Raw genomic sequence first — 15,326 nt, forward strand, 5'->3', positions numbered from 1 at the left:
CCTCCCATTTCACTATCTTGTTCATGTTCATCGATCAAAATTCTTACTGGAGTAGTGGATGAAGCGTTGATAGTCAAATGACCTTCATTTGACTTCTGTCATGTTGTGACATTTTCACACATCGCCCCATAGCAAATGGGGACCCCCTACTTTTTAGGCCCTCTCGATCCTTTGGTTTTGGTTTTTGGGGTCTTTCCGCGGCGGTCTTGTCAATCTCTCTAAGCTTGCAAGTGAGTGGGATCAACTTGATCAAGTCTTCTTTTCATTTGAGCTAATTTGGTTAAGTCTAGGGCCTGTTTTGGTCATTTTAGGGTTTTGTCCTTCGGTCCTAGATTTTAGGGGTTTCTTTTAGGGTTTTTGAAAAGCTAAACTTAGAACTGGAATCAGGACCCTTCAAGGTACCTCCTAGTAAAATTTTAGTGAATTCTGAGCACTTACTATTTTTAGTAAGTTCCACTACCTCCCAAACTTACTATTGTTAGTAATTTCTATTTTTAGTAAGTGCCTTCTTGACCTGTTTTGTCCAAACCCTAACATTTTGAAACGCTCACTATTTGGGAAAATCTATTTTTGGCAGGTTCTTCACAAGAAAAAACTGAAAAACAGACACTGAAGACTGAACGTTCCTAAAGATCATTTCTAAATCCGGAAGAGTCAGAAGGCAGACAAGTGTGATCAAAATTTGGCGCTGTATGGGAACCAATCCAAGAATGGAAAGCTTGAAAAATCATCTGAGTCTGGAAATTCACATCAATCCACAAATGTCATCCTGATCCGGAAATGACCTCAAATTTGACTTTCTGAAAATTTAAAAGATCTTCTAAAACTAGAATATGCATTATAATTCCTAGAGATCTTAAACAACTCTCAAACATCCTGCCAATATATACATGAAATATAACATAAAGTATAAGACTTATACTTAAATGTTATATTTCATGTATACATTATGATGAAGAGAATGAGGAAAAATCATGAAAATCCTTCCCCAAGTCAATTCAGCGCCCAAGTTTGGGCAAGGGCGCTAAAACAGGGTGTCCAAGGAAAGCGTGGAAATGTTGAAATTCCACCAACAACGCAAATTAGCACCCAAGAGGTGGATAGAGCGCAATTCCTTCCCAATGTGCAAATTGTGCTCCATACCAAGGGAGGGCGCCAAAGTGGGGTGCTCAAGGAGAATGGAGAAAGTTTAGAATTCCACGCCTAGAGGAGATTAGTGCCCAAGCAATGATGAAGGCGCCAAAGAGGTGTTATATTGGAAAACCTTAAATGTGATGAAATTCCTTCTTCCTAGCAAAATTCCGCCCTAAGACATGGAAGGGCACCAAAGTGGATGTTGCATGGAAAAATGTTGAAGTTAGGAATTCCTTGCCTTAGGGAGAATTGCGCCTAAGGAAGGTACTAGGGCGCCAAAACTTGATGGTCATGGAAAGCTTCAAAATCACAAAATTCCTTACCAGTGCGGAATCATTGCCCAAGTCCAAAGGCAGGTGCCTAAGTCAAGGTATCAAGGAAGAGCATGGAAAGGATGAATTTCCTCTATCAAAGTCAAAATTCCAGGCCCAGTCAGGAAGTTGAAAATTTTCTTAAGGCATGGAAATAATGAAATTCCTTCACCAAGTTGAATTCCACGTTCCACACCTAAGTTAGAAAGTCCAAGATGGAAATTTCCAAGGCAAAGGAGAGTTTTGAGGGTCAAGGAGGAATTGAAATGCAGGAAATCCCCCCGGGAATAATTTTGAAAAATCCTATTTTTGGACACCAAATCTTGTCATAATTCGAAAAATTTTGCAGATTTGGACTCATGAGGGAATTCTCTCTCCTGGACCTGGGTCCTAAATTTTAGGAAAGTTCCTAAAAAATAGAAGGTGGTCGAAAAGTGATGAAAATCTCCTCCAAGGTGTGAAAAGGTCAAAACTTCAAGAAATTCTTCATGGATCAAATTTTTCTCTCCTAAAGTTTTCTCTCTCCAAGGGTTTCTAACCAAGTGGCAGTCAGGTCAACGCATGTTGAGTCAATGGAGCATCTTTTTTGCATGCAGTCGTCGTCTGGAGGCATAGTGGCACATTCATTGCTGGAATATTTGACCATGGTGGTAGCTAATTCATTGCATGGCAGCCATCATACTTAATGCAATGGTGGAGCATCTTTCACATGTAACTATCATATTCAGGAGATGATAGAGCATTTATTACACATTGTGCGAATTTGAAAGAAGTCGTGCATTTAATGCACAATGGATGCCATTTTGGGCACATAAAATTAATTGTATATGGGCATGATGGGTCATTAATAGCTAATTCCCACCTTGTTGCATCATGTGTGGGGAATCTTTTTGGGAAAACCCTAATTAGGGTTTGCATGTGTCCTCAAGGCGTGAAGCCTATATAAAGGGGTGACCCCCCTCATTTGTAAAGGGGGGTGATTTGTATGAAATTGTTGCGATAAGTTTTTGAGAAAATAACAGTGAAACATTGTTCTCCGATGGTGTCCACTTAAGTTGTTTTTTCAAAACTTGCATGGTTTCACCTTCCTCACTTAAAGTAGAATTTCATTTTCTCAATTGTTAGATAAAGTGCTTTGATTTCAAAAGAGAATGTAATGGTGTTTAATAAAATTTCCATGGTTCATACTTTTTGCATCTTGCTGATTGTAAGTTGCAGTGTAAAGTTAGCCTGAACCCCAAATTTGTGCTAAGTTCGATTGTGAATAGTCGTTTGGATTGTGTCATGTTGGATATTTAGATGCATTTTTCTCAATGTGAAAATCCTCCAACATCCTCAGAAGATTGCACCGGTTCCTGCGGAGTTGTAGTTTAACTTGGCGAAGCAGAGCTTGGTTTATTTGGAATTTGTCCACCAAAGCATTAACTGTTGATATCATTGCCCTTAGGAGTAGATTTAGACCCTTCTATCCCTTTCCCTTTTATTTTCAGTTCATTTTAATTCGATCGAAGCAAAAGCATTGTAAGATTGCCATATCTGATGATGAAGTTCCATGCCACAGCAAAGAAGTGAAAGAACGATCCAAACGTAAGGTCCCTTGGATTACCAGCAATCACATCCGCCAACTGAGTCACGTCCGTTGCATGAAGGAACCTTGGAGTTAGCCATTTGAACTTTCCACAATCGTAGCATATAGTTAAACTTTGATCAAGAGAGAGTGAAGTGACAATTAGGCAACTTTATTATGTGTTCGACGCTGTCATAAAAAACACGTCAACATATAGTTTGCTCACATCTACCTCTCCAATAATCTTCTTTCCTTTTACCATTATTGAATTCTCAATGGGCTCCTTCCTCTTCCTCGATCCAACACTTTTTGGATTCCTTGGACCGCTAGATGTCACACGGTGATTAGAAGACATGGACTCATCAGTCCCCATGAGATCATAAGTGAGGGTGATATTCCTTGCTTTGAGCTCTTTTGTTTTCTGAGTTGCCCACCATTTGGAGTATTCGATCACAAGCTTCATTAGATCTCCCAAGTTAATTCTTTTAGAATCTGTCCAATCAACTAGAGCAAGGGACTCGTTTCTCAAATTAGTAAAATGTGGCTGCTCGAATTCATCATCTTCTTCAATTTGGTCAGCCACTCGGAATACCTCGGATGCCCTGATCAAGTTCAATGAAATTCTAGACCAAAATCTCTTCCTTATCTCAAAGTTATCAGCAGCAGTAGCCCAATAGTCCTCGAAGTCTAGCTTGTGCTCAAACTTCTCTCTGGTAACTTTTCCCATCCGATGAAAAGGATAAAAATGACTCCTTGCTTGATATTGCAGGAATGGGTACCATTGAATCTCCTTGTCGGCATGTGTGGCAGCTTGGGCTGATGGACAAGTCTCCAACCCTTTTCTAATATTGATAGGAAAAGACGCTCCTGTCTTTTGTTTTCCTCTTTGCACAATCATAAAATTTTCCAACTGTCTTATCACTTCAAATAAAACCATTTGGTTTGTAGGAAACAAGGGGAACCTTGTATGGAGGTCCAGAGAATCCTTGGATCCTCAAGTAGGTGAACTTGGGATATTGGATATACCAATGCCCAAACTTGCTGATCAAATCCTTTGACTCTTGAGAGAGTCGCTGATGGAGACCTCCCTGAAGGGTTCTTGTGATATGCATAAGGAATGCATCACTGACCCTCTTAAAATGACATTTCTCCTCCAGGTGTAATTATGGATAACAATCATAGACAATGAACTAGTTCTCTTTATTTCCAACTGCTCCTCTACACACAAGGCCTCTATATCTGTATGTTCTAGCCAAGGAGTAGATCAAGTAGGAACTCATGTAAAACGTTCCATTCTTTTCCAGGTTTCTCAACTGATCATCTAAGTTGTCACTTATGATCTTGGCCCAATTGATTATCTTTACACCAACAGTAACCTCATGGATAAAATAGTACATCCATGGCTGAAAGGGTGCACCTTGTTGGCTACCCATAACTCTATTTATTAAGACAATGAGGTCTCCATAGTCCTCTTTGAAATAAGGCCTAAGAAGGGTCTTAGGCATCTTTGAAACACTTTTTCTAGGCTTCTCCAACCATGAGTGGTTGATGTTAGCCTCATACTCCTCTGTGTTGTCCTCATATAATTTGGTTGCTTCATCACTGGTTATATAGACCGTGTTGTGGTATTCAAGGATGCATAAGACTTCTCGGATTGCTACTTCACCAATGTTTGCAGGCATTCTACCATCAAGAGCAACTATCTCCCTATTCACAGGTTTATAATGTCTAAAACATTCTACAATCAATTCAGTACATTGAACTGCTGGAAGGAAACTAGCAGCCTGCACTATCCAATTTTTCATCATCTTTCGTGCAATTGGAGTGGGTAACTGTGTATCCGTGTCGTGCATCCTCTTCTTGAACTCACGAAGATTGATGTCTCCAACCTACTTCCATTTGGAGTTCATCTTGGATTCCGGAGGGGAATCCTTGTCAACCTGGAACTTTATTTGAACTTTGCGTGATGGTCCAGCTTCTGTGGTCATCCAAATCTGCAAAAATTGAACAAAATTAAGTTAGAATCTGTGTTTTAAGTGGGAATTTGGAGTTTTAGCAGCTAAGTGTATTCTGATTTTTACACTTTTTTTTTTTCAAACACTTAGCATTTAAAAGGGGTTTCAATGCTTAGATATTCTTGAAAATCTCAAAAAAACCCTTGAACATGACCAAACTTGGGAACTTGCATGTTTGATTTTAATCAAAAATCAGAACTGAGAATTAAAACTAAGTCCAAGAAATTTGATTAAGTGTGCACTAACACTGGTTTATGGGGCAGAAAATAAAAAAGAATAGAAGGAGAATGCATTATATTAGTTCTTTCTTTCAAAAAATCAAGTTAAAAAACCTGATAATCTGCCCTAAAACCAAATTTCCCCTTCAAAAAGAATAAGAAAGAACAGAGAAATGTTGTTCATGATGAAAAAATCAGAGGTTGTACTTCAAAATGTTGTTAAATTGATCTTGAAAATAGTCAAAATCCTTCCCCCAAATGTGTATAAACCTTTGGAATCTTGCTGGAAAACCTCAAACCTGCACAAACTTCTTCAAAACGTTCTCAACCTGCTCTCTTAAGTTCGAATTTCTTATGAAAGAATGAGAGAATGAAATGGTATTTGTAATAAAACCTCATGGAGTTCGAACTTCTTAAATAGAAACATAGAAATCTTCTTTGATTTGTTTCCAATTACTCTTTAGTCTTTTGGTTTGCAAAAGAAAGTTTCTAATTTGAGTTTTAGTTGAGTTGGAATCTTCTTAGCAAGTTCAAATGGTGAGTTTCAGTCCAAAAGAAAGTTTTTATTTTCGATTTTCAGTTGATAAATCGAACTCAATCTCCATTCTTTCAATTTCAAAAACTTTCTAAAATTGCACTTAGTTCGAACTTGGACAAAATGTCTTGTTGATCACGATGAGAATATTCCTTAATTCCCAATTTAGCAAGTTTCTTCATGTAGGCGGACTTGGTGAATTTCATTGCTAGTGATCTAGGCGGACTTTTCTTGAGTGTTGTTTCCATCTTCAAGTTGTAGGGCAGACTTGGTTGGTTCTCTTTCCAATGAGGGCGGTCTTCATAGGCTTCATGTCCCTTAGGTAAGTCGAACTTCATTGAAGTTATGCACCTTAACTTGTGATGTTGGGCGGACTTGGTTAGACTTGTGCACCATTCTTGCTATTACTTGACACCTTAAGGCGGACTTCCTTAGCATGCCTTCCATTTTGTTGACTAGTCCTAGGCAGACTTCATAAGCTTTGTGCACTTAGACTTTTAGGAGGGCAGACTTGGTTGATTCCATGCACCTCTCAACTTGCTTCTTCTCTCACTTTAGGGTGGACTTCACCATACCTTTGCACTTCATGCTTCAAACAGGACTTAGACATGTCTTTGCACTTCTTTCTTGGTGGAGTTGCTCATATCCTTGCACTTTACAAGGTGGACTTGAGGGGAGTTGTGCACCTTTCACTAGCATGGCGGACTTCATCAAACTCATGCACCTTCTCCTTAGCGGGGCTCATCAAACTTGAGCACCATGAGGGCGGACTTAGTTCATTTTGTGCATTGATTCCAAGTGGACTTTATGACAATTGGGCACCAAGGTGAGCGGACTTGGAGAGATCTCCTCCCCTTGCAAACACCTTTGTTGGGTAGACTTGGAGAGACTCCATCCTCATGAGAACCAAATCTTCATAACTTATGCATTTTAACTTGGATATTCTTGAAATTTGAAAATCACGCATCTCTTAACCCCCGAATCCCTCTAGATCCCTAAAATTTAGGAACCTAGCTTTTCGGACAAAACTTGAATTTTGGAGGAATTCTCGATCATTTTCAATGTAACTCAAAGCCAACAGTGCAAACCTTAGATCCCCTTTCCAAAAATAGAAAAAGAAAGCATCCCTAAAAAATAGGAAAAACTTTCTAAAAATAGCCATTTCAAGGATCGTGCTTAAAGTGCCAAAAACAAAACTTCCTAAAAAATAGGAAAAAGCAAAAAGGCAAAACTTTCCAAAAATAGAAAGTTGTCCAAATTCAATCAAATCAATTGCAATCTTCGTCCTTTGGACTTTCTTGGCACATTGACGATGTCTAGACCCTGTTCCGACCATGGCTTGCACAAACTTTATGACTTCCAAAACTCAGACCATTCAAAACTGAGAAAGTTGGTGCCGGGAAGGTTGCGAGGCTCTAACAAAAACCCTAGAATGCAAGAAACAAGGAGGGTCCCCATTCTCAATGGGGTGATGTGTGAAAAGGTCACAACAGGGCCTAAGTTTGGGGACGGTGGGGGGGTGGCGGGGTGGTGGTGCTAGTATAGTTATACATATACTTATAGTAATTGACAGACTAGTTTGAAAAGATGTATAACAATATAAGAATTACATTTCAAATGAAACTATAGGAAATTACTAATTAGTAAAATTATAACATTGCAAAATTTGAAATACTAAATCTAAATACAAAGATTTCTTGAATCCTAATTGCTAAATAAAATTTGACAAATGAAATTGTCAAATTGGAGATTTCTATTATATCAAAAAATATGAATATTTGATGTCATGAGATATCACAAAGTCTATAAAGATGATTACATAATTCATCATTACAATGAGTAGCAAATACAAATACTAATAGCAATAGCATTACAAAAGAAAAAATGCCAAAATGTCAAAACTCAAAATGTAGTGAAGGGAGAGGCCTCAAATCATCTGCAAACTCCTCATCACTAGAATTGCTAGACTCCACAAGGTCAAGATCCCTCAACCTCACACCAACCAGCCCTACATCTGAAGTGGTAGGATCATCCTCATCAAACTGTGAAGGCTCCTCTGGCTCTACATCCCAACGTGCCACTAGACTCTCCTTGTACACAAGTGTCTTGCAGTCCATGAGACGCAAAGCACTGTGTACAGCCACAAGCTTCTCTACTCTCTTAGAGGTAAGTCTGTTCCAAATTAGTCATTCAAAATGTGAGTGAAATCATCAAATATGATGGTTTTGTTGTGTTTTGGGGGAAGGGGTGGGGCCCACGTCAAATTAGGGTTACCCCCCAACCTCCAAAAATCGAACTTTTTTTTAAAATTTTAATTTTTTCATTGCATTTGACGTGGGGACAACGGGCCCGCCCCTCGAGAAACAACTAGGCGTCTCCCAAGGAGGCGTGAAGACATTTCCCCGTCTTCGGTGGAGCACTGGTGGTGGTGGTGTGAAGGCGGGAGACATCACTTCCCCTTTTCCCCATCCCGGAAATGTCCCCATCTCCGAAACACGGCCAAAATGGGGGGGAACGCATTCCCGTGTAATGCTTATATATATATATATATATATATATATATATATATATATATATATATATATATATATATATATATATATATATATATATATATATATATATGCTCTGTTGGTAGGGTAGCTTATATACATCATCAAACCACACTGAACCACTGAACTATCAAACTTATCCGCTATTGAAACCAAGAACAAAACAGCGTGAAGCTTTAATGATTTAATTTCATCTCTATTGGTAGCTTATATACATCATCAAACCACACTGAACCACTGAACTATCATACTTATCCGCTATTGAAACCAAAGAACAGAACAGCGTGAAGCTTTAATGATTTAATTTCATCTATACAAGGTTTTATTTACTGTTTGTATATATTGTTGCTCGACAGTATATACTAAGAGTTTCCACTATACATATCCATATAGGATTTTATTTATTTGTTTGTATATATTATTGACAGGCAATACATATTGAACCCACATATGTCTAACAGTTTAACAGTTTTTTATTATGAAAACATGAATATAATTACTATATACATCACTCTATATGCATGCAGACATTTAGAAAATGGCATACATTGATAAGGCAATGAAATTATGGTTTTCGCAGTTTATTTCTAAGATAAATGTGGTGTACAGATATCATATTGCAAGAGACATACATAGGTAGTACCAACTTGAAGATGCTTGGAATGTTCAGCAATATGCATAGGATGTCTGGCGATGCTCTGGATATTGTAGAGGATAATAGCACAAAAGTTGGACGAAAATGATAGTTTACTGCCTTGTGAATATGACACTGCAGAATTCCTCTCTTATGATTGATTCGAATATGAAATGAATGCATTCAACTTGTTTGTTGAGCTGTTGAGTTTAAAATTGAATTAATTTAAATTGTATTTGATCATCTGAATTTGTAATTGCAATTTTTGTATGAAACATGAACGAATTATCAATTATATTTTGTTTGATGTCTAGTAGGGAAGCACCATTTATTGTTTGTGCAGTTACCTATAGTAAATGGAGTTGACCCATGTGGATGTGAGAGCAAGTATGACAGAATGCGCATTTGACAACCCATCAAGTAGAGTGGAGCTTGATTTTATGGCAGATTAGGAACCAATAACTGTGCTTAAACATGTGTATATAAGAACTATTTTGAGTTTTGCAACCTATTCGAGTGGGTGGTTATTGAAAACATAAGAGATTTAAAGTAATTATAAAAGTGGGTATTTTGGAGCAACTTGTCCTATATTAGAAATGCACTCGCATGTATTTTGACCCTCATTCCACGGGGACGCGTCCCCCCCCTTTTTGGGCGCATCCCCCCGTCAGAAACGTCTCAGGGACGGGGGGATGGGGACGTGACGTCCCCCGCCGTCCCGCCACCACCACCCAAGCGCCGTCGGGACGTCCCCGCGTCCCCGCGTCTCCCAGGGAGACGGGGAGACAGGGAGACATCTCCTTGGGAGACGTCTGGGCGTCTCCCAAAGAGACATGGAGACGCCTCCACGTCTCCTTGGGAGACGTTTGGGTGTCTCCCCATCCTTGGAGAGACATGCTCCCAAAGAGACATGGAGACGCCTCCACGTCTCCTTGGGAGACGTTTGGGTGTCTCCCAATCTTCGAGAGACGTGCAGACGTCTCTCCAAGGATGGGGAGACGCCCAGACGTCTCCTGTCGCCCCGACATATATGCAATATTTAATATTAAAAATTTTTTTAAAAGTGACTTTTTAAGTTTTTTGAGGGTTAAGGGGTAACTCTAATTGGACGTGGGCCAAAAGAAAAATAACACCCGACGCCTTTAGAAAATAATAAAAGTATTTTTGGCCTCGCGGGGCGCTGCCCCTCGACCCCGCCCTGTATCGCGACAGGGAACGCGCAAGGGGCGCTGCCCCTTGACCCCAACTTGGGGGCGCTGCCCCCAAACCCCCGTTGAAAAATATAGGGGGAAACCGCGCCAATATAAGTAGGGAAAATCTAACCTCCGAGTCTGATTAGGCTCCATATAACAACACAACTTAGAAATCTTGGTATTTAGATTTAGTATTTCAAATTTCCTATAGCCTCATTTGAAATATAATTCTTACACTGTAATACTGTCATACATCTTTTCAAAACTAGTTTTTCAAGTACTATATGTATATGTATAACTATATCAGCACCACCACCCCGCCACCCCCCTGCCGCCGTCCCCCTGCCGTCCCCAAACTTAGGCCCTTGGTCCCCCCATCCCGGAAACGTGTCCCCACGTCCCCCCGTCCCCAACGCCCGTGGAACACTGATTTTGACCATATTCATCAATCAACTACACATCCACAAGAGAACGTGTATTAGTACATGTGAAAAAATGTATAGACTTTAAAGCTTTGTGTTGGTTATAATGCAAAAATATTTGGGGGCTTAGGTGTGCAAGGCGTGAGCGACTATTGGAACATGGTGGCCACTGGGTCCTTTCCACTAGTAAATATTACTGTGGAATAAATTTTCATGGAAGGATATGCCACTATATTTTTACTTAAACTTGTAATTTTTGTTAGTATAAACAAGGAAATAAGATGAGAGAAAGAGTCTTACTCTCATGGAGAAAGAACAACATTATATAGATTCAGAAATTCCTATTATAGTTATCACATTAATGTTACAGCTTACAACTACCATATTAATGACAATATAACAAGCTCGTTAATAAGCTGCAACAACTACAACAACTCTATCTAAAGACCTACACCTAACCACCTTATTGATTGCATACAAGTGTAAACATACACTTTATTACATCATTATTCTAATACACCCCTTAATTACTAAACCAGAAGGATTTGGAGGTTTAGTCTTCAAATTATAATACAGTTCCTGATATGTGTAGAAATGGAGAGAAATATCTACACAAGCAACTTTCATGACAATAGGTACATGAGTAAGATATGCAAAAAAAATATAATGAACATGCTTACTACAAATTTATCAATTGGTTTGCCTGTCTTCTTAGATGACATGTCTGATTTGATGAAGTCATCATTGAGCTCACCTTCAAAACACCACTAGGGCCTCCAAGGCATAAGAAGTGAATGCTATAGAAACAAAGTCTCAACTCAAGACAAACTCTGTATGGGTTGAATCTTAGCTGCAATGGAGACACCTCCAGTTTTGTGTTGTTGTTGCATAGGTGGAGAAGAACCACCCAAAGGCCGACACATTGGAAGAACCCATGAACTAAAAGGTACATCTATCAATGGTGTCACAATACTAACTTCTAGCTTGATCTCAAATTTATGATCGGATCACTGCTCCTCTAATGTATCATGCAAAAAAAGATCAACAAGTTTGTACAAGCCTTTGTACATATTGTTTGGCCTAATGCCTTGAGCAATTACTTTATCCCTGTTTACATCACAAATGTATCATGCAAAAAAACAAATCAACAAGTTTGTACAAGCCTTTGTACACATTGTTTGGCCTAATGCCTTAAACAATTACTTTATCCCTGTTTACATAAAAAACAAGCATTCTTTCCCACAAAATTGAACTAAAATGTTAGGTTTTTTATAATCTAGCTAATAGAAGGTAATTTTTTGTTCAAACCTAGAACATACCTAATATTTTGTATTAATAGTTTGATTTCATTATTGAATTCAATTCTAACATCACCTATCCCTTCAACTATATATACTTGCCATCACCAAGCAGAATCTATCACATACCAATACTTTTGACACATGAAATGTTTGGACTTTGGATGCCCCTGAATCAAACCAAAAATATATATATATGAAAATTTGTATACTGTTGTCCCCTGCCGTCCCCCATCTCCATCCCCAAAATGCCGTGTAACATAGGAAATTTGTTTTGGTCCAGCCCCACTGAGTCCCCAAATTAACGGTTTCCATAAACTACAACGGCAGAGCCTCATGCACTAGCAATGGCAGAAAATAGCAGTATGCTTTGGCATGATAGGTACTTGAATTATCTGTATTTGTCTCTACTAAACAAGTCCAATATGGTGAACAGACTTCCATACATACATGAATGCCATGATGTATATACAAGATGCCAATTGGGAAGACAAAGTCAGCCGACTCAGCCCCTATTTGATATTGATAAAGTATGGAGGGCCACATGATTCTTGGACCTGGTTCATGCTGAATTGCGTGGCCCAATGAAAACACCCTTTGTGTCTGAAGCCAATTATTTCTGTTGATTGTTGATGGCTTTCCTAGGAAAATGTGGGCCTACATCTTGAAAATTAAGCTTAAATGTTTCTCTCATTTCATAGCACACAAAGCCCTGGTTTAAAAACAAATGAATAGACCCATCAAGTCAGTATAATTCCGTCCAATCACTTCAAGGAAATCTGAAATGAGAATGGTATACAAAGATTGCGTCCTACTTCACACACTCCACAACAAAATGGAGCTGTGGAATAGAGGAATGGGACAGTTATGGCAATGGCAAAGTGCATGGTGCATGGCTGGAATGTACTATATCAGTACCGAGAGGGAGTTGTTAATACAGTTCTTTAAATGCTTAATCAGAGTCCTTATAAGGCATTGCAGAATATCACTCCTGAGAAGCATGATCACGAGGCAGAACACTGGTAAGTGCCTTTAATATTTTTGCTTCTGTTGCTTTTGCAATGATTTCTGAACAGAATAGGAATGAACTAGATGCAAAAAGTAAAAGGTACATGTGTGTCAGCTATGATGAGCAATCAAAGGCATGTGATGGTAAATCTACAAAAGTTACGTATGAGAAACTATTACAGATAAATCTGGTGTAATCATTGAAGAAGGCTCGAAACATAGCACAAGCCAAGAATATCAGGGTCTTTGTTAGTTATGTTACTTATCTTAAGGAGGCACCAGCAAAGCTAAGCTCCGATGATGTTAACTCATTTTAGAAACAACCACACAAAATTTGAAACATGAAGGGAGCACCACCAATGCTCAGTTCCAGTGACTCAACTCAGCATTTCAGACGCATACATGAATCTGAAATAGATTGACATTCTAGTTAGCTACTGTAGTTGTGTGGCATGTAATTTTACTAGCAAACTTAAAATTTGTGACAAAGGTGTCAAGACTCAGATTACCCCCAGGATACTCGAAACTCAGGTTAAAGGCTTGCACAAATGGGCTCCAGAGGGCTTGGAGTGCTACGAAAGGTGCTTGAAAGCTAGCTTAAAGGCTTGTAGAAGGGATTCCAGAGGACTTAGAGTGTGTTATATCTGTTCATGATCGAAAAAAGAAGGCTGAAATGCTAACACATCGACCTAGGCACTTGCACCCCGAAGCCTAATTTTAAATTCACAAAGATTTTACGATTATTGTCAAATCTAATCTGAAAAACATCATACCCAGCAACAAGAAAGAATGTTCTGGGATTTGGTGCGAAAAAACTCACAATAGCAGTTTCTTCAGTTTATTTTAGTGGGTATAGGATTGATAAAGATTTTTCTGGGGAAAAAAATTACAGTGACTGTAGCTGGGATAAATTTTGCTTATGTCCTATGTACAAGTAGATTTACAATTGTCAATAAAATCTAGAACTTATTGAAGAACGTGGGTAAGATGGTAAAGGAAGTTCCTAAGTATAAGGGAATGAGTTCTTTTTAGGAACAAAAATCACAGAGGCTTCTACTCAAATTAAATACAATGAGCTAAAGATGCGCACTGGATTTCCATATCAATGAAAACTCTGTATATATCAAAACGATGATTTTATAGGAAGCATACCGCTAACAAAGAGCTTTTTTGTGTTTATCAATAACTCGCGAGGAGCACATTCCTCTGAAGCAAATGATGAAGGAGCAGGGAAGCAAGCAACAATTCCCAACAACCCACTTCGCAAAAGGGGAGATTTTTGATGTTCTGCAGGGCTGCATGTCCATATCCTTGTAGATATGCATGTGGATGCTCCCGCGGATAGAGAATGAGAATTTAACCTTGACTTCGTTGGAATAATGGTACTACAGTATGGATAAGGCCCTGAAATTAATGCCATCTTCTTTTATAAAATAATTTTATCTTTACAAATGGATTTCTTCTTTCAGCTCTGAAGTTAAAAAAGGGAGAAATTCTGATGATGGCCACTACAACCCTTCACCTATGATCCTGAGGCTTTCGCATTGTTAACCTAAGCGTAGACAGGTAAATACTTACTCTCTTTAAGCCGATTTTGCACTATTATCTCTTAAATGATAAGAAATACTTGAATTCAGTTCTGGCCCTTTTTTCTCTAAGGAAAGAATTATCACAGTTTTAGTCAATTACACAAACAGTAAGGGGTTGTAAGGGTTTTTTCCGGAGGGCAATAGTTGAACCAAATGTATGTGGACGATGCTTCGTGCATTTTGTTTTTCCTTTATGCTCGTTTTTAAAATTTATTGTGTTTTTCTTTTCTAAATTTATTTTGTTAGATGTTTTTTTTTTGTTTTTTTTCTTTGTTTTGTTGTTTTTTTCCTTAATTGTATGTTTTGTTTGTTTTATATTTGATCTGATTATTTTTAAGTTGTATAATTAGTTGATTTTTTTCACGAAATCTGAATTTGTACAAAGGAAATTAAAGATTTCTATAGTGTTGTGTTTTTTTAAATGTTTATTTGTGTATGGATATTTAATTTTTATAATAGGTTAACTTTGGAAGTAGAAAGCACAAGAAAGATGGTTTTTTTCTTTTGGGGTAACATTAGTGTGTTGTGGGATTTGTTTATGTACAAGAAATTTAATAGCGCTTGCAAGATAACAATCATTTTTTTTTGTAAGTTCATCTGGAGGTCAAATAGCAAGCTTTGGAAAAAAAAGGAGAAATATAAATTGTCTATATAACTTTGTTAAATGTGTGTTGCAAATTTGAATTTAGAAGAGGTTGTTAAGAGTGAGCATGATTAGTAAAAAGCATTATATATAAGTATAATATTTTAACTTTGATTTATTTGGTGAAAAAGCTAATGATGGTGGCTAATAAAAAATGTGCAATTTGAAGGCGATCATAAAAGAAAGTTTCAAAGCATCAATAATGGT

At 38.2% G+C, this 15,326-nt stretch overlaps 1 protein-coding gene across 2 annotated transcripts in view; it reads right to left on the reverse strand.

The window, feature by feature from the left end:
* Positions 1–14,633, reverse strand: part of LOC131038435 (small RNA-binding protein 11, chloroplastic) — a 32,640-nt gene extending 18,007 nt beyond the window's left edge. Inside the window, exon 1 of one of the 2 annotated variants that reach the window (XM_057970876.2) lies at positions 14,040–14,633. In XM_057970876.2, coding sequence (XP_057826859.2) covers positions 14,040–14,307 — 268 coding nt within the window. In that variant the 5' untranslated portion in view covers positions 14,308–14,633. The remainder of the gene's footprint in view (positions 1–14,039) is intronic. The other variant, XM_057970875.2, reaches the window with a different exon arrangement.
* Positions 14,634–15,326: the final 693 nt, after the last annotated feature.

Source organism: Cryptomeria japonica, chromosome 8 (genome assembly GCF_030272615.1).
Source record: "Cryptomeria japonica chromosome 8, Sugi_1.0, whole genome shotgun sequence".
In the NCBI taxonomy this organism is placed as follows: Eukaryota; Viridiplantae; Streptophyta; class Pinopsida; order Cupressales; family Cupressaceae; genus Cryptomeria; species Cryptomeria japonica.